This window comes from Corvus moneduloides, unplaced genomic scaffold (assembly GCF_009650955.1).
Source record: "Corvus moneduloides isolate bCorMon1 unplaced genomic scaffold, bCorMon1.pri scaffold_126_arrow_ctg1, whole genome shotgun sequence".
In the NCBI taxonomy this organism is placed as follows: Eukaryota; Metazoa; Chordata; class Aves; order Passeriformes; family Corvidae; genus Corvus; species Corvus moneduloides.
In genome coordinates, this window is record NW_022436884.1 from 45173 (window position 1) to 66504 (window position 21332).

The 21332-nt window shown below is 63.7% G+C and overlaps 1 protein-coding gene across 1 annotated transcript; it reads right to left on the reverse strand.

The window, feature by feature from the left end:
- Positions 1-252: 252 nt before the first annotated feature.
- MUC3A (mucin 3A, cell surface associated) lies at positions 253-19931 on the reverse strand. The gene is made up of 17 exons (XM_032097841.1): positions 19877-19931; positions 17677-18536; positions 17080-17624; positions 14937-16979; positions 12018-14843; positions 11384-11881; positions 11197-11245; positions 9232-11113; positions 9008-9178; positions 7727-7854; positions 7565-7623; positions 7323-7471; positions 7135-7203; positions 4796-4958; positions 3512-3670; positions 2012-2259; positions 253-495 (listed from the first exon to the last, which is right to left on the reverse strand). The coding sequence occupies exons 1-17, from the start codon at positions 19929-19931 to the stop codon at positions 332-334; spliced, it is 10068 nt and encodes a 3355-aa protein (XP_031953732.1). The 3' UTR covers positions 253-331.
- Between the last annotated feature and the right edge of the window lie 1401 nt (positions 19932-21332).

Consider the following 21332-nt stretch of genomic DNA (forward strand, 5'->3'; position numbering starts at 1 on the left):
CAATTATTTATTATCAAGACATTGATTATTTATCAACAATAAATAGGGGGGAGGGGCAGAAAAAAGGGGGAGGGGGTCTGCACCACCCACCCCCAAAAGGGTTTTTTGGGGACCCCCAGGCTCTGCCCAGGGGGGGTTTTGGGGCTTCATCACCCCAATAAATAAATATTGAGGGGTTCAACCCCCCCAAATCCCACAAAAATCCCCCCAAATTCCCCCCAAAAAGTCCCCAAATCCCCCCTGGACCTCGAGGGTCTCGCCCAACTTCCGGCACGTCCTGCGCGCTGGAACAAACTGGGAGTTACTGGGAGACGCTGGGGAGCACTGGGAGCTACTGGGAGCCGGTGCCGGTTCTCCTGTGGGGTTGGGGGGGGTCTCGCTTGGGCTTTGGGGGTCTCCGCTCCTGGTTTGGGTCGGGGTCTCCTCGTGGTGCTCCAGGAGGTCCCACGGGGGGGGTCACAGGTCGGGGGTGACCCTCGGCCTCGGGGTCCTCAGCTGGGGGAGGGGAAAGGTGAGAGAAGGAGGGTCCTGGAAGGGGTTTTGGGGTCCTTTTTGGGTCCTTGAAGGGGGCGGCAATCCCTTTTGGGTCCTGGAAGGGTGTTTGGGGAAGGGGCAGGGATGACTTTGGGTTCTTGAAGGGGGTTTCAGGGTCATTTTTGGGTTCTGAAAGGGGGTTTGGGGCCCCTTTTAGGTCCTGGAAGGGGTTTTGGGGTCCCCTTTAGGGTCCTGGAAGGGGATTTGGGGCCTCTTTTCCTGGAAGAGGATTTGGGGCCCATTTTGGGTCCTGGAAGGGGATGAGAATCCTTTTTTGGATCCTGGAAGGGGATTTGGGGCACCTTTTGGGTCCTGGAAGGGGATTTGGGGCCCCTTTTGGGTCCTGGAAGGGGATTTGGGGCACCTTTTGGGTCCTGGAAGGGGATTTGGGGCACCTTTTGGGTCCTGGCAGGGGATTGGGGGCACCTTTTGGGCCCTAGAAGGGGTTTTGGGGTCCCCTTTAGGGTCCTGGAAGGGGATTTGGGGTCTTGTTTGGGTCTTGGAAGGGGATTGGGGGCACCTTTTGGGCCCTAGAAGGGGTTTTGGGGTCCCCTTTGGGTCCTAGAAGGGGATTGGGGCCCCTTTAGGGTCCTGGCAGGGGATTTGGGGTCCCCTTTACGGTCCTGGAAGGGGATTTGGGGCACCTTTTGGGCCCTGGAAGGGGTTTTGGGGTCCCCTTTAGGGTCCTGGAAGGGGATTTGGGGTCCTGTTTGGGTCTTGGAAGGGGATTGGGGCACCTTTAGGGTCCTGGAAGGGGATTGGGGCCCCCTTTAGGGTCCTGGAAGGGGATTTGGGGTCCCCTTTGGTCCTGGAAGGCGTTTTGGGGTCCCCTTTACGGTCCTGGAAGGGGATTTGGGGCACCTTTTGGGCCCTGGAAGGGGTTTTGGGGTCCCCTTTAGGGTCCTGGAAGGGGATTTGGGGTCCTGTTTGGGTCTTGGAAGGGGATTGAGGCACCTTTAGGGTCCTGGAAGGGGATTGGGGGCCCCTTCAGGGTCCTGGAAGGGGATTTGGGGTCCCCTTTGGTCCTGGAAGGGGTTTTGGGGTCCCCTTTAGGGTCCTGGAAGGGAATTGGGGTCCTTTTTGGGTCTTGGAAGGGGGTTTGGGGCCCCTTTTGGGTCCTGGAAGGGGATTTGGGGCCTCTTTTGGGTCTTGGAAGGGGTTTTGGGGTCCCCTTTACGGTCCTGGAAGGGGATGAGAATCCTTTTTTGGATCCTGGAAGGGGATTTGGGGCCCCTTTTGGGTCCTGGAAGGGGATTTGGGGTCCCCTTTGGTCCTGGAAGGGGTTTTGGGGTCCCCTTTAGGGTCCTGGCAGGGGATTTGGGGCCCTGTTTGGGTCTTGGAAGGGGATTGGGGCACCTTTAGGGTCCTGGAAGGGGATTTGGGGTCCTGTTTGGGCCCTGGAAGGGGATTGGGGCACCTTTAGGGTCCTGGAAGGGGATTTGGCGCCCCTTTCGGGTCCTGGAAGGGGCCCGCGTACCTGGATGAAGGGATCCACCCGCTCCAAGGACGGTCTGAAGGCTCGGGGACTCCCCAGACCCCCACGGGGGGCGGCGGGGGGGGGGTCCCGAGGGTCTTCTCCAGGTTTCGGGGTCCATCTCCTCAAATTGGGGCTGGGGGTCCCGGTGGGGGGCGACCCCCGGGTTTGGGATCACGGCCCCCCGCGGGGGGGTCCAGGTGAGGTCGTCGAACTCGTACCAGGAACCCCCAAAATAGGGGGGGAGGTCACTGGGGGGGGGAGGGGAAAAGGGGGTGAGAATTGGGGGAGGAGTGGGAGACCCTCCCCCAAAAAGGGGATCCAAACTGGGAGACCCCCCCCCAAATGGGGGATCCAAACTGGGAGAACGCCCCCAATATGGGAGATCCAAACTGGGAGACCCCCCCCAAACAGGGAATCAAAACTGGGAGAACGCCCCCAAAATGGGGGATCCGAACTGGGAGACCCCCCCAAAATGGGGAATCCAAACTGGGAGACCCCCCTCAAATGGGGAATCCGGACTGGGAAACCCCCCCTCAAACGGGGAATCTGAACTGGGAGACCCCCCCAAAAAGGGAATCCAAACTGGGAGACCCCCCCCCCTCAAAACGGGGAATCTGAACTGGGAGACCCCCCCAAAAAGGGGATCCAAACTGGGAAACCCCCCCTCAAACGGGGAATCTGAACTGGGAGACCCCCCCAAAAAGGGGATCCAAACTGGGAGACCCCCCCCCAAAATGGGAATCCAAACTGGGAGACCCCCCCCCACAAAATGGGGAATCCGAACTGGGAGACCCCCCTCAAACGGGGAATCTGAACTGGGAGACCCCCCCAAAAAGGGAATCCAAACTGGGAGACCCCCCCCTCAAAACGGGGAATCTGAACTGGGAGATCCCCCCCCCAAAACAGGGCATCCAAACTGGGAGACCCCCTCCAAAATGGGGAGTCTGAACTGGGAGACCCCTCCCAAAATGGAGAATCCAAACTGGGAGACCCCTCCCAAAATGGAGAACCTGAACTGGGAACCCTCCCAAAATAGGGAACCTGAACTGGGAACCCCCCTGAAATAGCGAACCTGAACTGGGAACCCCCTCCTGAGGTAGAACCTGAACTGAGAACCCCCCTGAGATTGGGAACCTGAACTGGGAGACCCCTCCCAAAATGGAGAACCTGAACTGGGAGACCCCCCTCAAAATCGGGAACCTGAACTGGGAACCCCCCAAAATAGGGAATCTGAACTGGGAACCCCCTCCTGAGGTAGAATCTGAACTGGGAAACCCTCCCAAAATGGAGAACCTGAACTGGGAACCCCCCTGAAATCAGGAACCTGAACTGGGAACCCCCTCCTGATGTAGAACCTGAACTGGGAAACCCTCCCAAAATGGAGAACCTGAACTGGGAGACCCCTCCCAAAATCGGGAACCTGAACTGGGAGACCCCTCCCAAAACGGGGAACCTGAACTGGAAGACCCCCAGTGAGGACCCCACCCCCCAGGCCAGTACCTCTGGTAGCTCCGGTGCCGGCGGCAGAGCAGGACCACGACGAGGATGACGCAGATGAGAAAGAACACGGCGGCCACCACGCCCAGCCCGGTGGCCACTTTGCTGACCCTGCCGGAGCACTGGGCCCCCGTATACCAGTACAGGGCCTCGTCTGGGCAACTGGGGAGGGGACAAGGGTCAGACCCTCCCTGTCACACCCCACAGGCACCCATGGGACCACCATGGACGGGCAGGGACCCCCACCAATGTCACTGGGGGTGGTGGGAACCCTTGATGGGTGTTGGGACCCCGCGGTGGGCATTGGGACCCCACAGTGGGTGGTGGGACGCCATGGTGGACGTTGGGACCCTCCAATGGTTGTTGGGATGCCACAGTGGGTGTCGGGACCCTGTGGTGGACATTGGGACCCCACGATGGGCATTGGGACCCTCCAATGGGTGTTGGGACCCCATGATGGACATTGGGACCCCACGATGGGCATTGGGACCCTCTAATGGGTGTTGGGACCCCATGATGGACATTGGGACCCCACAATGGACATTGGGACCGTCCAATGGGTGTTGGGACGCCACAATGGGTGTTGGGACCCCGTGGTGGACATTGGGACCCCAAGGTGGGCATTGGGACCCTCCAATGGGTGTTGGGACCCCACGATGGGCGTTAAGACCCCAAGGTGGACATTGAGACCCCACGATGGGCGTTAGGACCCCAAGGTGGACATTGAGACCCCACAATGGGTGTTGGGACCCCGAGGTGGACATTGGGACCCCAAGGTGGGCATTGGGACCCTCCAATGGGTGTTGGGACCCCACGATGGGCGTTAAGACCCCAAGGTGGACATTGAGACCCCACAATGGGTGTTGGGACCCCACGATGGGTGTTAAGACCCCAAGGTGGACACTGAGACCCCACAATGGGTGTTGGGACCCCGAGGTGGACATTGAGACCCCAAGGTGGGCATTGGGACCCTCCAATGGGTGTTGGGACCCCACGATGGGCGTTAAGACCCCGAGGTGGACATTGAGACCCCAAGGTGGACATTGGGACCCTCTAATGGGTGTTAGGACCCCACAATGGGCGTTAAGACCCCAAGGTGGACATTGAGACCCCAAGGTGGACATTGAGACCCTCTAATGAGTGTTGAGACCCCACAATGGGTGTTAAGACCCCAAGGTGGACATTGGGACCCCACAATGGGTGTTGGGACCCCACGATGGGCGTTAAGACCCCGAGGTGGACATTGGGACCCCACGATGGGTTTTAGGACCCCCTGGTGACACTCACAAGCACTGGGGCCCCCCGCGGGTGACGTGGCAGCGGCCGTGGTGGCAGTCGAGGGTGTGGGGCAGGTTGGGGGTGCAGTTGGTGACGCAGTGCAGGACCCCCGACATGGTCAGCGGGAAGAAGGAGTCGCCGTAGCCGGGGGGGGCTCGCTGGCGGCACAGCTCTGGTGGGGAGGGGGGACAGGGGGATATTGGGGTTGAAGGGTGGGTGAGGGGTGGGGGGTGGGCAGAGGTCAATGGGGTGGTCAGAGGGTGGTGGGGTGGGCACGGGGGGGCAATGGGGTGGTCAGGGGGCGATGGGGTGGCCAGGGGGTGGTGGGGTGGTCAGGGGGCGATGGGGGGGTCAGAGGGTGGTGGGGTGGGCACAGGGGGGCAATGGGGTGGTCAGGGGGTGATGGGGTGGACACGAGGGGTCAATGGGGTGGTCAGAGGGTGGTGGGGTGGGCACAGGGGGGCAATGGGGTGGTCAGGGGGTGATGGGTGGTCAGGGGGCGATGGGGTGGTCAGGGGGTGATGGGGTGGGCACAGGGGTGGCAATGGGGTGGTCAGGGGGCAATGGGGTGGTCAGGGGGTGATGGCGTGGACACGAGGGGTCAATGGGGTGGTCAGGGGGTGATGGGGTGGACACGAGGGGTCAATGGGGTGGTCAGAGGGTGGTGGGGTGGGCACAGGGGGGCAATGGGGTGGTCAGGGGGTGATGGGGTGGGCACAGGGGGGCAATGGGGTGGTCAGGGGGTGATGGGGTGGTCAGGGGGTGATGGGTGGTCAGGGGGCAATGGGGTGGTCAGAGGGTGATGGGGTGGGCACAGGGGGGCAATGGGGTGGTCAGGGGGTGATGGGGTGGACATGAGGGGTCAATGGGGTGGTCAGGGGGTGATGGGGTGGACACGAGGGGTCAATGGGGTGGTCAGAGGGTGGTGGGGTGGGCACGAGGGGTCAATGGGGTGGTCAGAGGGTGGTGGGGTGGGCACAGGGGGGCAATGGGGTGGTCAGGGGGTGATGGGTGGTCAGGGGGCGATGGGGTGGTCAGGGGGTGATGGGGTGGGCACAGGGGTGGCAATGGGGTGGTCAGGGGGCAATGGGGTGGTCAGGGGGTGATGGGGTGGACACGAGGGGGCAATGGGGTGGTCAGGGGGTGATGGGTGGTCAGGGGGCGATGGGGTGGTCAGGGGGTGATGGGGTGGGCACAGGGGTGGCAATGGGGTGGTCAGGGGGCAATGGGGTGGTCAGGGGTGATGGCGTGGACACGAGGGGTCAATGGGGTGGTCAGGGGGTGATGGGGTGGACACGAGGGGTCAATGGGGTGGTCAGAGGGTGGTGGGGTGGGCACAGGGGGGCAATGGGGTGGTCAGGGGGTGATGGGGTGGGCACAGGGGTGGCAATGGGGTGGTCAGGGGGCAATGGGGTGGTCAGGGGGTGATGGGTGGTCAGGGGGCGATGGGGTGGTCAGGGGGTGATGGGGTGGGCACAGGGGGGCAATGGGGTGGTCAGGGGGTGATGGGGTGGTCAGGGGGTGATGGGTGGTCAGGGGGCAATGGGGTGGTCAGAGGGTGATGGGGTGGTCAGAGGGGGGCAATGGGGTGGTCAGGGGGCAATGGGGTGGTCAGGGGGCGATGGGGTGGTCAGAGGGTAATGGGGTGGTCAGGGGGTAATGGGGTGGGCACAGGGGGGCAATGGGGTGGTCAGGGGGCAATGGGGTGGACACGAGGGGTCAATGGGGCGGTCAGGGGGTGATGGGTGGTCAGGGGGCAATGGGGTGGTCAGAGGGTGATGGGGTGGTCAGAGGGGGGCAATGGGTGGTCAGGGGGCAATGGGGTGGTCAGGGGGTGATGGGGTGGTCAGAGGGTAATGGGGTGGTCAGGGGGTAATGGGGTGGGCACAGGGGGGCAATGGGGTGGTCAGGGGGCAATGGGGTGGACACGAGGGGTCAATGGGGCGGTCAGGGGGTGATCGGTGGTCAGGGGGCAATGGGGTGGTCAGGGGGTGGTGGGGTGGCCAGGGGGTGGTGGGGTGGTCAGGGGGCGATGGGGTGGTCAGAGGGTGGTGGGGTGGACATGAGGGGTCAATGGGGTGGTCAGGGGGTGATGGGGTGGACACGAGGGGTCAATGGGGTGGTCAGAGGGTGGTGGGGTGGGCACAGGGGGGCAATGGGGTGGTCAGGGGGTGATGGGGTGGGCACAGGGGGGCAATGGGGTGGTCAGGGGGTGATGGATGGTCAGGGGGTAATGGGGTGGTCAGAGGGTGATGGAGTGGGCACAGGGGGGCAATGGGGTGGTCAGAGGGTGGTGGGGTGGGCACAGGGGGGAAATGGGGTGGGCAGGGGCTCCCCGCTGGTCTCACCCTCCAGGTCCGACACCTCCCTCATGTCGCTGACCACGGGGTTGGGTCTCAGCACGAGGCACAGCACGGCTGGGATGGGAGGAGAGGACATCAGAGATCACCCTTGGGTGCCCCGGCTGGACCCCAGAGGTCCAGGAGAGGCCCTGCAGGGGTCTGGGAGGGTCTGGGGGGGCTTTGGGGTCACCCACAGGTGTTGTGCTGGCAGTCGCCCTGGCTCACCGCCGTCTCCCGGAGCTTCTCCACCAACCCCTCTGTGGTCTCCTGGAACTTCTCCGTGATGTTGCCGCTCTGGGCCATGGTGAAGAACACCTGGTGTCCCACCACGATGCTGCCGGACCTTCAGGGAGGGGGCACAGGGGGTCACAGGAGGGGTCTGGGGACACCCCACCCCACCCCACCCACCCATGGCGGGAGGTCAGGGACCCCTTACTTGAGGCTGGTGAACTCCACGCCCTCGTAGCCAGGGATGGTCCCGTAGATCTTCTTGATCTGCAAGGGCAAAAGGTCAGTTGGCCACCCCTCTGCGGACATGGTGGCCACCCCTGACGGACACAGTGGCCACGGGGGAACACTGGGCACCTCGTGTCCTCACCTCCTGCCGGAAGTGGTCCCGGAAGGAGCGGAAGGTGTCCGAGTCAGGGTCCTTCAGGTCCTCGGAGTAGTTGAAGTTGGTGAGGGTCACTTCCATCTCCAGGGCGGCCACGATGGTCCCAGGGAAGGCTGGGGAAAAGAGGGGGAGAGAAGGTGGTTACTGGGGTGGGATGGGGTGGGCGAGGACCCCTGGGGGGTCCAGGACCACCAAAGGAACCAGGACCCCCCCCCAAAACACCAGAACCCCCAAAAGACCAGAACCCCTGAGGTGCCCAGGACCCCCAGGGTGCTCATGACCCTCAAAGAGATCAGGACCCCCAAGAGGACCAGGACCCCCAAAGAGGACCACAACCTCCGTGGTGTCCAGGATGTTCAGGATGGTCAGGAGCCCCAAAGTGCCCACGACCCCCAAAATCACCAGCACCCCCAAGAGGACCAGGACCCCCAAAGACACCAGAACTCCCAAAATCACCAGGACCCCTGAGAGGACCATGACCTCCAAGAGAACCACTACCCTTGAGGTGCCCAGAAACCACAAGACCAAGACCCCTGAGGTGCCCATGACCCCAAAGACACCAGAACCCTAAAGAAGACCAGGACCCCCAAGAAGACCAGGACCCCTGAGGTGCCCAGGAACCCCAAAGACACCAGAACCCCCAAGAAGAACCAGGACCCCAAAAGAAGACCAGGACCCTTGAGATGCCCAGGACCCCTGAGGTGCCCAGGACCCTGGAGATGCCCAGGAACCCCAAAGATACCAGAACCCCCAAGAAGACCGGACCCCAAAGAAGACCAGGACCCTTGAGATGCCCAGGACCCCTGAGGTGCCCAAGACCCCCAAGATGCCCAGGAACCCCAAAGACACCAGAACCCTGAAGAAGACCAGGACCCTTGAGATGCCCAGAACCCCCACGAGAACCAGGACCCCTGAGGTGCCCAGGAACCCCAAAGACACCAGAACCCCCAAGAAGAACCAGGACCCCAAAAGAAGGCCAGGACCCTTGAGATGCCCAGGACCCCCAAGATGTCAAAAACTCCTGAAGTGCCCAGGAACCCCCAAGGTGCCCAGGACCCCCGAGGTGCCCAAGACCTCTGAGGTGCCCAGGAACCCCAAGAGAACCAGAACCCCCAAGAGAAACAGCACCTCTGAGATGCCCAGGACCCCCGAGGTGCCCAGGAACCCCAAAGACACCAGAACCCTGAAGAAGACCAGGACCCTTGAGATGCCGAGGACCCCCGAGATGCCCAGGCCCCCCAGGTGTGGGGTGGGGGCGTCACTCACGCAGGTTGGTCTCGATGGTGTCAGTGGAGAACTCGCAGCGGGCGCCAGCGTAGGACGGGGTGCAGACACAGCCGGTGCCCACGGGGGTCCCCCCGTTCTCACACAGTCCTGGGGGAGACACGGGGGCGTCACGGGAGGAGCTCGGGGACACCCCGGGGTCATGGGGACCTCCTGGGCGAGGGGGTGGCAGGAGGACGGTGAAGGTCATTTGGGGGGGGACTCACTTGAAGGAGCACCGGTGGTGGTCCCAGGGGGGGTGGTGGTGGGTGCTGTGGGGGTCCCAGCGGTGGGGAGCGGGGCCGTGGTGGTCCTCAGGGTGGTGGACGGTGACATGGAGGTCACCGGGGTGGACGTGGAGGTGCCCAGGGTGGTGGTGGGAGTTGTCGTGGTGGTTGATGGCACTTGGGTGGTCGTGGAGGTGCCCAGGGTGGTTGTAGTGGTCCCTGGAGCGGTGGTGGGTGCTGTGGTGGTACCTTGGGGGGTCGTGGTGGCCCCTTGAGTGGTTGTAGAGGTCATGTGGGTGGTCGTGGAGGTGCCCAGGGTGGTGGACGGTGACATGGAGGCCACTGGCGTGGTCATGGAGGTGCCCAGGGTGGTGGACGGTGACATGGAGGTCACGTGGGTGGTCGTGGAGGTGCCCAGGGTGGTTGTGGGGGTCGTTGTGGTGCTCGATGGACCTTGGGTGGTCGTGGAGGTCACTTTGGTGGTGGTGGATGTTGTGGGGGTCCCTTGAGTGGTCGTGGTGGTCCCTGGAGTGGTGGTGGGTGCTGTGGGGGACCCTTGAGTGGTGGTGGAGGTCACGTGGCTGGTCGTGGAGGTGCCCAGGGTGGTCGTGGAGGTGCCCAGGGTGGTGGTGGACGTAGTCATGGTGGTCGAAGGCACTTGGGTGGGCATGGAGGTCACTTTGGTGGTGATGGACGTTGTGGGGGTCCCCAGGGTGGCCGTGGTGGTCCCCAGGGTGGTGGTGGGTGCTGTGGTGGCCCCTTGAGTGGTTGTAGAGGTCATGTGGGTGATCGTGGAGGTGCCCAGGGTGGTGGACGGTGACATGGAGGTCACTGGCGTGGTCATGGAGGCGCCCAGGGTGGTTGTGGGGGTCGTCGTGGTGCTCGATGGACCTTGGGTGGTCGTGGAGGTCACTTTGGTGGTGGTGGATGCTGTGGAGGTCCCTTGAGTGGTTGTAGAGGTCACGTGGGTGGTCATGGAGGTGCCCAGGGTGGTGGGGGACATTGTGGGGGTCCCCAGGGTGGTCGTGGAGGTGCCCGGGGTGGTTGTGGGGGTCATCGTGGTGGTTGATGGACCTTGGGTGGTCGTGGAGGTCACTTTGGTGGTGGTGGACATTGTGGGGGTGCCCAGGGTGGTCGTGGAGGTGCCCAGAATGGTGGTGGGTGCTGTGTGGGTCCCTTGAGTGGTTGTAGAGGTCACCGGGGTGGTCGTGGAGGTGCCCAGGGTGGTGGTGGAGGTCGTCGTGGTGGTTGATGGCACTTGGGTGGTCGTGGAGGTGCCCAGGGTGGTTGTGGTGGTCCCTGGAGTGGTGGTGGGTGCTGTGGTGGTACCTTGGGTGGTCGTGGAGGTCCCTGGAGTAGTGGACATTGTTGTGGGGGTCACTGGGGTGGTCGTGGAGGTCCCCAGGGTGGTGGACGGTGACATGGAGGTCACGTGGGTGGTCGTGGAGGTGCCCAGGGTGGTTGTGGAAGCCCCCAGGGTGGTTGCGGAGGTCCCCAGGGTGGTCGTAGAGGTGCCCAGGGTGGTGGACAGTGACATGGAGGTCACCGGGGTGGTCATGGAGGTGCCCAGGGTGGTGGTGGGGGTCATCGTGGTGGTTGATGGCACTTGGGTGGTCGTGGAGGTCACTTTGGTAGTGGTGGACGTTGTGGGGGTCCCCAGGGTGGTCGTGGTGGTCCCTGGAGTGGTGGTGGGTGCTGTGGTGGTCCCTTGAGTGGTTGTAGAGGTCACCGGGGTGGTCGTGGAGGTGCCCAGGGTGGTGGTGGAGGTCGTCGTGGTGGTTGATGGCACTTGGGTGGTCGTGGAGGTGCCCAGAATGGTTGTGGTGGTCCCTGGAGCGGTGGTGGGTGCTGTGGTGCTCCCTTGGGTGGTCGTGGTAGGTCCCTGGAGTATTGGACGTTGTTGTGGGGGTCACTGGGGTGGTCTGTGGAGGTAGCCCAGGGTGGTGGACGTGCTGTGGAGGTCACCGGGGTGGTCGTGGAGGTGCCCAGGGTGGTGGTGGTGTTGTGGGGGTCCCTTGGGGTTGGTTTTTAGAGGTCACCGGGGTTGGTCATGGAGGTCCTCAGGGTGGTGGATGGTGACCATGGAGGTCACTGGGGTGGTCGTGGAGGTGCCCAGGGTGGTGGTGGGGGTCATCGTGGTGCTCGATGGTACCTTGGGTGGTCGTGGAGGTCACTTTGGGTGGTGGTGGACATTGTGGGGGTCCCTTGCGTGGTCGTGGAGGTGCCCAGGGTGGTGGACGGTGACATGGAGGTCACCGGGGTGTGTCGTGGAGGTGCCGGGTGGTTGTGGGGGTCATCGGGTGGTCGATGGGACCTTGGGTGGTCGTGGAGGTCACTTTGGTGGTGGTGGACGTTGTGGGGTGCCCAGGGTGGTCCCTGGGAGTGGTGGTGGGTGCTGTGGGGGTCCCTTGAGTGGTTGTAGAGGTCACTGGGGTGGATGTGGAGGTGCCCAGGGTGGTGGTGGAGGTCATCGTGGTGGTTGATGGCACTTGGGTGGTCGTGGAGGTGCCCAGAGTGGTTGTGGTGGTCCCTGGAGCGGTGGTGGGTGCTGTGGTGGTCCCTTGGGTGGTCGTGTAGGTCCCTGGAGTATTGGACGTTGTTGTGGGGGTCACTGGGGTGGTCGTGGAGGTGCCCAGGGTGGTGGACGTTGCTGTGGAGGTCACCGGGGTGGTCGTGGAGGTGCCCAGGGTGGTGGTGGGTGTTGTGGGGGTCCCTTGGGTGGTTTTAGAGGTCACCGGGGTGGTCATGGAGGTCCTCAGGGTGGTGGATGGTGACATGGAGGTCACTGGGGTGGTCGTGGAGGTGCCCAGGGGGTGGTGGGGGTCATCGTGGTGCTCGATGGACCTTGGGTGGTCGTGGAGGTCACTTTGGTGGTGGTGGACATTGTGGGGGTCCCTTGGGTGGTCGTGGAGGTGCCCAGGGTGGTGGACGGTGACATGGAGGTCACCGGGGTGGTCGTGGAGGTGCCCAGGGTGGTGGTGGACGTAGTCATGGTGGTCGATGGCACTTGGGTGGGCATGGAGGTCAGTTTGGTGGTGGTGGACGTTGTGGGGGTCCCCAGGGTGGCCGTGGTGGTCCCTGGAGTGGTGGTGGGTGCTGTGGGGGTCCCTTGAGTGGTTGTAGAGGTCATGTGGGTGGTCATGGAGGTGCCCAGGGTGATGGACGGTGACATGGAGGTCACCGGGGTGGTCGTGGAGGTGCCCGGGGTGGTTGTGGGGGTCATCGTGGTGGTCGATGGACCTTGGGTGGGCGTGGAGGTCACTTTGGTGGTGGTGGACGTTGTGGGGGTGCCCAGGGTGGCCGTGGTGGTCCCTGGAGTGGTGGTGGGTGCTGTGGGGGTCCCTTGAGTGGTTGTAGAGGTCACCGGGGTGGACGTGGAGGTGCCCAGGGTGGTGGTGGAGGTCATCGTGGTGGTTGATGGCACTTGGGTGGTCGTGGAGGTGCCCAGAGTGGTTGTGGTGGTCCCTGGAGCGGTGGTGGGTGCTGTGGTGGTCCCTTGGGTGGTCGTGTAGGTCCCTGGAGTAGTGGACGTTGTTGTGGGGGTCACTGGGGTGGTCGTGGAGGCCCCCAGGGTGGTGGACGTTGCTGTGGAGGTCACCGGGGTGGTCGTGGAGGTGCCCAGGGTGGTGGTGGGTGTTGTGGGGGTCCCTTGGGTGGTTTTAGAGGTCACCGGGGTGGTCATGGAGGTCCTCAGGGTGGTGGATGGTGACATGGAGGTCACTGGGGTGGTCGTGGAGGTGCCCAGGGTGGTGGTGGGGGTCATCGTGGTGCTCGATGGACCTTGGGTGGTCGTGGAGGTCACTTTGGTGGTGGTGGACATTGTGGGGGTCCCTTGGGTGGTCGTGGAGGTGCCCAGGGTGGTGGACGGTGACATGGAGGTCACCGGGGTGGCCGTGGAGGTGCCCAGGGTGGTTGTGGAGGTCCCCAGGGTAGTGGACGGTGACATGGAGGTCACCGGGGGGGCCGTGGAGGTGCCCAGGGTGGTCGTGGAGGTCCCCAGGGTGGTGGTGGACGTAGTCATGGTGGTCGAAGGCACTTGGGTGGTCGTGGAGGTCACTTTGGTGGTGGTGGACATTGTGGGGGTCCCCAGGGTGGTCGTGGTGGTGCCTGGAGTGGTGGTGGGTGCTGTGGGGGTCCCTTGAGTGGTTGTAGAGGTCACCGGGGCGGTCATGGAGGTGCCCAGGGTGGTGGACGGTGACATGGAGGTCACGTGGGTGGTCGTGGAGGTGCCCAGGGTGGTGGACGGTGACATGGAGGTCACCGGGGTGGTCTTGGAGGTGCCCAGGGTGGTGGTGGGGGTCGTCGTGGTGGTTGATGGCACTTGGGTGGTCGTGGAGGTCACTTCGGTGGTGGTGGACGTTGTGGGGGTCCCCAGGGTGCTGGTGGAGGTGCCCAGGTTGGTGGTGGGCGTCGTTGTGGTGCTCAATGGACCTTGGGTGGTCGTGGAGATCACTTTGGTGGTGGTGGACGTTGTGGGGGTCCCCAGGGTGGTCGTGGAGGTCCCCAAGGTGGTGGGTGCTGTGGGGGTCCCTTGAGTGGTTGTAGAGGTCACCGGGGTGGTCATGGAGGTGCCCAGGGTGGTGGTGGGGGTCATCGTGGTGCTCGATGGACCTTGGGTGGTCGTGGAGGTCACTTTGGTGGTGGTGGACGTTGTGGGGGTCTCCAGGGTGGTCGTGGAGGTGCCCAGGGTGGTGGACGTTGCTGTGGGGGTCCCTTGGGTGGTCGTAGAGGTCCCCAGAGTGGCAGTGGACGTTGCCGTGGGGGTGTCCTGGGTGGTGGATGGCACTTGGGTGGTGGTGGTGGGTGACGTTGGGGTCTCCTGGGTGATCATGGGTGTCCCCAGGGTGGTCATGGAGGTCCCCAGGGTGGTGGTGGCCGGTGCTGTGGGGGTCACTGGGGTGGTTGTGGAGGTGCCCAGGGCGGTGGTGGTGGTCCCTTGGGTGGTCATGGATGTCATGGAGGTCACCTGGGTGCTCGTGGAGGTCCCCTGGGTCATCGTGGTGGTCTCCGGGGAGGTGGTGGACACTGGGGTGGTCACCTGGGTGGTTGTGGAGGTCCCCAGGGTGGTTGAGCTCTCAGTGGGGTGCACCAGGGTGGTCGTGGTGGTCCCCAGAGTGGTTGTAGAGGTCCCCAGCGCGGTGGTGGACGTTGCCGTGGGGGTCTCCTGGGTGGTCGATGTCACTTGAGTGGTCGTGGAGGTCACTTTGGTGGTAGGGGACGTTGTGGGGGTCACAGGGGTGGTCATGGAGGTCTCCAGGGTGGTGGTGGAGGTCGTCACGGTGGTCGATGGCACTTGAGTGGTTGTGGAGGTCACTTTCATGGTGGTGGACGTTGCTGTGGGGGTCACCAGGGTGGTTGTGGAGGTCCCCAGGGTGGTGGTGGGTGTTGTGGAGGCCACCTGGGTGCTCGTAGAGGTCCCCAGAGTAGTGACGGACGGTGCTGTGGTGGTCCCATGGATGGTCACGGTGGTCCCTGGAGTGGTCATGGAGGTCTCCAGGGTGGTGGATGTTGCTGTGGGGGTCACAGGGGTGGTCATGGAGGTCTCCAGGGTGGTGGACGTGCTGTGGGGGTCACCGGGGTGGTCACGGAGCTCCCCAGGGTGGTGGACGGTGCTGTGGGGTCACCGGGGTGGTTTGTGGAGGTCTCCAGGGTGGTGGTGGAGGTCGTCACGGTGGTCGATGGCACTGGGTGGTTGTGGAGGTCACTTTTGGTGGTGGATGTTGTCGTGGGGGTCACCGGGGTGGTCGTGGAGGTCTCCAGGGTGGTGGACGTTTGCTGTGGGGGCCACCGGGGTGGTCGTGGAGGTGCCCAGGGTGGTGGTGGGTGTTGTGGAGGCCACCTGGGTGCTCGTAGAGGTCCCCAGAGCAGTGGTGGACGGTGCTGTGGGGGTCCCATGGGAGGTCACGGTGGTCCCTGGAGTGGTCACGGAGCTCCCCAGAGTGGTGGACGTTGCTGTGGGGGTCACTGGGGTGGTCGTGGAGGTGCCCAGGGTGGTGGTGGAGGTCGTCACGGTGGTCGATGGCACTTGAGTGGTTGTGGAGGTCACTTTGGTGGTGGACGTTGCTGTGGGGGTCACCGGGGTGGTCGTGGAGGTGCCCAGGGGGGTGGTGGAGGTCATCATGGTGGTTGATGGCACTTGAGTGGTTGTGGAGGTCACTTTGGTGGTGGTGGATGTTGCTGTGGGGGTCACTGGGGTGGTCATGGAGGTCTCCAGGGTGGTGGACGTTGCTGTGGGGGTCACTGGGGTGGTCGTGGAGGTGCCCAGGGTGATGGTGGGTGTTGTGGAGGCCACCTGGGTGCTCGTAGAGGTCCCCAGAGCAGTGGTGGACGGTGCTGTGGGGGTCCCATGGGTGGTCACGGTGGGCCCTGGAGTGGTCACGGAGCTCCCCAGGGTGGTGGACGGTGCTGTGGAGATCACCGGGGTGGTTGTGGAGGTCTCCAGGGTGGTGGTGGAGGTCGTCACGGTGGTCGATGGCACTTGGGTGGTTGTGGAGGTCACTTTGGTGGTGGATGTTGCTGTGGGGGTCCCATGGGTGGTTGTGGAGGTCCCCAGGGCGGTGGACGTCGTCGTGGGGGTCACCGGGGTGGTTGTGGAGGTCCCCAGGGCGGTGGATGTTGTCGTGGGGGTCACCGGGGTGGTTGTGGAGGTCTCCAGGGTGGTGGACGTTGCTGTGGGGGCCACCGGGGTGGTCGTGGAGGTGCCCAGGGTGGTGGTGGGTGTTGTGGAGGCCACCTGGGTGCTCGTAGAGGTCCCCAGAGCAGTGGTGGACGGTGCTGTGGGGGTCCCATGGGTGGTCACGGTGGTCCCTGGAGTGGTCACGGAGCTCCCCAGAGTGGTGGACGGTGCTGTGGAGATCACCGGGGTGGTCGTGGAGGTCCCCAGGGCGGTGGTGGAGGTCGTCATGGTGGTCGATGGCACTTGAGTGGTTGTGGAGGTCACTTTGGTGGTGGACGTTGCTGTGGGGGTCACCGGGGTGGTCGTGGAGGTGCCCAGGGGGGTGGTGGAGGTCATCATGGTGGTTGATGGCACTTGAGTGGTTGTGGAGGTCACTTTCGTGGTGGTGGACGTTGCTGTGGGGGTCACCAGGGTGGTTGTTGAGGTCCCCAGGGTGGTGGTGGGTGTTGTGGAGGCCACCTGGGTGCTCGTAGAGGTCCCCAGAGCAGTGGTGGACGGTGCTGTGGTGGTCCCATGGGTGGTCACGGTGGTCCCTGGAGTGGTCACGGAGCTCCCCAGGGTGGTGGACGCTGCTGTGGAGATCACCGGGGTGGTTGTGGAGGTCCCCAGGGGGGTGGTGGAGGTCATCATGGTGGTCGATGGCACTTGGGTGGTTGTGGAGGTCACTTTGGTGGTGGATGTTGCTGTGGGGGTCACCGGGGTGGTCGTGGAGGTCCCCAGGGTGGTGGTGGGTGTTGTGGAGGCCACCTGGGTGCTCGTAGAGGTCCCCAGAGTAGTGACGGACGGTGCTGTGGTGGTCCCTGGAGTGGTCACGGTGGTCCCTGGAGTGGTCATGGAGGTCTCCAGGGTGGTGGACGTTGCTGTGGGGGTCACTGGGGTGGTTGTGGAGGTGCCCAGGGGGGTGGTGGAGGTCGTCACGGTGGTCGATGGCACTTGGGTGGTTGTGGAGGTCACTTTGGTGGTGGACGTTGCTGTGGGGGTCACCAGGGTGGTTGTGGAGGTCCCCAGGGCGGTGGACGTTGTCGTGGGGGTCACCGGGGTGGTCGTGGAGGTCTCCAGGTGGTGGACGTTGCTGTGGGGCCACCGGGGTGGTCGTGGAGGTGCCCAGGGTGGTGGTGGTTTGTGTGGAGGCCACCTGGGTGCTCACAGAGGTCCCCAGAGCAGTGGTGGACGGTGCTGTGGTGGTCCCATGGGTGGTCACGGTGGGCCCTGGAGTGGTCACGGAGCTCCCCAGGGTGGTGGACGGTGCTGTGGAGATCACCGGGGTGGTTGTGGAGGTCTCCAGGGTGGTGGTGGAGGTCGTCACGGTGGTCGATGGCACTTGAGTGGTTGTGGAGGTCACTTTGGTGGTGGAGGTTGCTGTGGGGTCACCGGGGTGGTTGGAGGTCCCCAGGGCGGTGGTGGAGGTCGTCACGGTGGTCGATGGCACTTGAGTGGTTGTGGAGGTCACTTTGGTGGTGGACGTTGCTGTGGGGGTCACCGGGGTGGTCGTGGAGGTGCCCAGGGGGGTGGTGGAGGTCATCATGGTGGTCGATGGCACTTGGGTGGTTGTGGAGGTCACTTTGGTGGTGGATGTTGCTGTGGGGGCCACCGGGGTGGTCGTGGAGGTGCTCAGGGTGGTGGTGGGTGTTGTGGAGGCCACCTGGGTGCTCACAGAGGTCCCCAGAGAAGTGACGGACGGTGCTGTGGTGGTCCCTGGAGTGGTCACGGTGGGTCCCTGGAGTGGTCATGGAGCTCCCCAGGGTGGTGGACGTTGCTGTGGGGGTCACTGGGGTGGTCGTGGAGGTGCCCAGGGCGGTGGTGGAGGTCGTCACGGTGGTCGATGGCACTTGAGTGGTTGTGGAGGTCACTTTGGTGGTGGTGGACGTTGCTGTGGGGGCCACCGGGGTGGTCATGGAGGTCTCCAGGGTGGTGGTGGGTGTTGTGGAGGCCACCTGGGTGCTCGTAGAGGTCCCCAGAGCAGTGGTGGACGGTGCTGTGGTGGTCCCATGGATGGTCACGGTGGTCCCTGGAGTGGTCACGGAGCTCCCCAGGGTGGTGGACGTTGCTGTGGGGGTCACTGGGGTGGTCGTGGAGGTGCCCAGGGGGGTGGTGGAGGTCATCATGGTGGATGATGGCACTTGGGTGGTTGTGGAGGTCACTTTGGTGGTGGTGGATGTTGCTGTGGGGGTCACCAGGGTGGTCGTGGAGGTCCCCAGGGCAGTGGATGTTGTCGTGGGGGTCACTGGGGTGGTCATGGCAGTGTCCAGGGTGGTCGTGGACATCCCTTGGGTGCTGGTGGACACTGGGGTGGTCCATGGGTTGGTCCCGTGGGTGCTGGTGGACACTGGGGTGGTCAGGGTGGTCCCGTGGGTGCTGGTGGACACTGGGGTGGTCAGGGTGGTCCCGTGGGTGCTGGTGGACACTGGGGTGGTCCATGGGGTGGTTGTGGTGGTCCCGTGGGTGCTGGTGGACACTGGGGTGGTCCATGGGGTGGTCCCGTGGGTGCTGGTGGACACTGGGGTGGTCTCTGAGGTGGTCAGGGTGGTCCCATGGGTGCTGGTGGACACTGGGGTGGTCAGGGTGGTCCCGTCCGTGCTCTTGGACTCCGTGGAGTTCCCTTGGATGCTGCTTCTCCCCACGATGGCGGCTGCAGGGGAGGGTCCGGGGTGAGCAGAGACCCCCAAGGCCCTTCCCAGGGAGGAGACTCCGAACTTCTCCTTCCTCCTCCTCCTCCTCCTTCCCCCCATCCCTCAGTGCAAGGACCCCTCCCCCCGATCTTCTCCAGCCCCTCCTCATCTTCTCCACCTTCCTCCTCCTCATCTTCCTCCTCTTCCAAGACCTTCATCTTCTGTTGGCGTCCTTCATCCTCCCCCTCCTCCTCTTCTTCACTTTCCTCCTTGGCTTCTCCACCTTCCTTCATCCTCCTCCTCCTCCTCCCTCTCTTCATCCCCCTCCGACCTCTCTCGATCATCTCCACCTTCCTTCCTCCTCCTCCTCCTCCTCCTCCCCCTCTTCGTCTCCCTCCCACCTCTCCCCGTCGTCTCCACCTTTCTCCTCTTCCTCTTCCTCCTCATTGTCCTCCTCTTCCTCCAAGCCCTTCAGACCACGGAGCCCTCCAGCCTCTCCAACCCCAACTCCAATTCCTCCTCCTCTTCATCATCATCATCCTCCTCTTCTTCATCCCCCTCCAACCTCTCCCCATCATCTCCATCTTCCTCCTCCTCCAAAAACCTTCAGATCACGGATCCTTCCAAAATCTCCAACCCCAACTCCTCCTCCTCTTCATCACCTTCCTCCTCTTCTTCATCCCCCTCCAACCTCTCCCCTTCCATCGTTTCCATCTTCCTCTTCCTCTTCATCCTCCTCTTCCTCCTCCAAGACCTCCAGACCGCGGAGCCCTCCCACCTCTCCCACCCCAATTCTTCCTCCTCCTCTTCTTCCTCCTCAACCTTCAGATTGTGAACCCCTCAAACCTCTCCCACCCCAATCCTCCTCCTCTTCTTCATCCTCCTCTTCTTCATCCTCCTCTTCCTCCTCCTCCTCTTCTTCCTCCAAGATCTTCAGATTGTGGACCCCTCAAACATCTCCCACCCCAATTCCTCCTCCTCTTCCTCCTCTTTCTCTTCTTCATTCTCCTCTTTCTCCTCCTCCTCTTCTTCCTCCAAAACCTTCAGATCCTGGAGCCTTCAAACCTCTCCCACCCCGATTCCTCCTCCTCTCTTCATCCTCCTCCTCCTCCTCTTCTTCCTCCAAGACCTTCAGATCGTGGACCCCTCAAACCTCTCCCACCCCAATTCCTCCTCCTCTTCTTCATCCTCCTCTTCTTCATCCTCCCCTTCTTCATCCTCCCCTCCTTCACCCTCTTCCTCTTCACCCTCTTCCTCCAAGCCCCTCAGCCCACAGCCCCCTCCAACCTCTCCCCACCATCCTCCTCCTCCTCCTCCTGCTCCCACCCCACGTCCCCTCCTGTCCCCTCCCCAGCCTCACCTGTGAGGGCGCAGCCGAGGACAACGAGGACCCTCCCGGGTGTCCCCCCTGCCATGGCCGGCTCCTGTCACCGACTGGGCTCGTGCCACCGGTGCCGGGGACAATATGAGGAGTGGGGGGGGACAGTGGGTGGCCCCGGACCTTTGTCCCCACCGTTGGTGCGGGTGGGCGGGGGGGTGACAGGCGGTGACACACGAGGGTGACACACGCGCCGGAGAATGCGGTGGCCGCGCCCGGCGGTTGGAGCTCCCTTCATCCACCGATGTCACCGCGAGGGGACGGGGAGGGGGGGACGCGGGGGACACGGGGGTGGCACAGGGATGGGTGGGGACATGGGGGTGGGTGATATGGGGGTGTCCTGGTGGCCATCAAGGAAACGGGGATAGGGGGGACAGGAGGGGACATGGGGATGGGTGGGGATGGGGGACATGGGAGTGTCACAAGGGTCGGTGGGGACACCAAGATGGGGGCCATAGGGGTGTCCTGGTGGCCATCAGAGAGGTGAGGATGGGGGACATGAGGGGACACGGGGCTGGGGGACAAGGAAGTGTCACATGGCTGGGTGGGGACACCGAGATGGGGGCCATGGGGGTGTCCTGGTGGCCATCAAGGACAGGGGGATGGGGGACACGGGGGTGTCACAAGGGTCGGTGGGGACACGGGGCTGGGGGACAAGGAAGTGACACAAGGCTTGGTGAGGACACTGAGATGGGGGACACGAGGGTGTCCTGGTGGCCATCAAGGACACAGGGATGGGGGACACGAGGGTGTCACAGGGCTTGGTGGGGACACGGGGATGGGGGCCACGGAGGTGTCCTGGTGGCCATCAGAGAGGTGGGGATGGGGGACACGAAGGTGTCACAGGGATGGGTGGGGACGTGGGGATGGGGAAGAGGAGGGGACACAGGGCTGGGGGACATGGGGGTGGCACAGGGACAGGAGGGGACACGGGGCTGGGGGACAAGGAAGTGACACAAGGCTTGGTGGGGACACTGAGATGGGGGACACGAGGGTGTCCTGGTGGCCATCAAAGACACGGGGATGGGGGACACGAGGGTGTCACAGGGCTTGGTGGGGACACCGAGATGGGGGACAGGGAAGTGTCACAAGGGTCAGTGGGGACATGGGGATGGGGGACAGGAGGGGACACGGGGATGGGTGGGGATGGGGGACAAGGAAGTGTCACAGAGATGGGTGGGGACGCAGGGATGGGGGACACGGGGGTGTTACAAGGGTCGGTGGGGACACCGAGATGGGGGCCATGGGGGTATCCTGGTGACCATCAAGGAAACAGGGATGGGGGACATGAGGGTGTCACAAGGCTTGGTGGGGACACCGAGATGGGGGCCATGGAGGTGTCCTGGTGGCCATCAGAGAGGTGGGGATGGCGGACACGAAGGTGTCACAGGGATGGGTGGGGACGTGGGGATGGGGGACAGGAGGGGACACGGGGATG

Bases quoted from the DNA above. Each gene is read 5' to 3' on its own strand.
- MUC3A (XM_032097841.1), bottom strand. From the start codon at position 19,931: ATGGCAGGGGGGACACCCGGGAGGGTCCTCGTTGTCCTCGGCTGCGCC. The intron at 14,844-14,936 runs GTGACCTCCACA...GTGACCCCACAG, and splicing joins GACAACATCCACCACCAAAA to CACCGTCCACCACCCTGGGG. The intron at 7,472-7,564 runs GTAAGGGGTCCC...CCCTCCCTGAAG, and splicing joins GTGGAGTTCACCAGCCTCAA to GTCCGGCAGCATCGTGGTGG.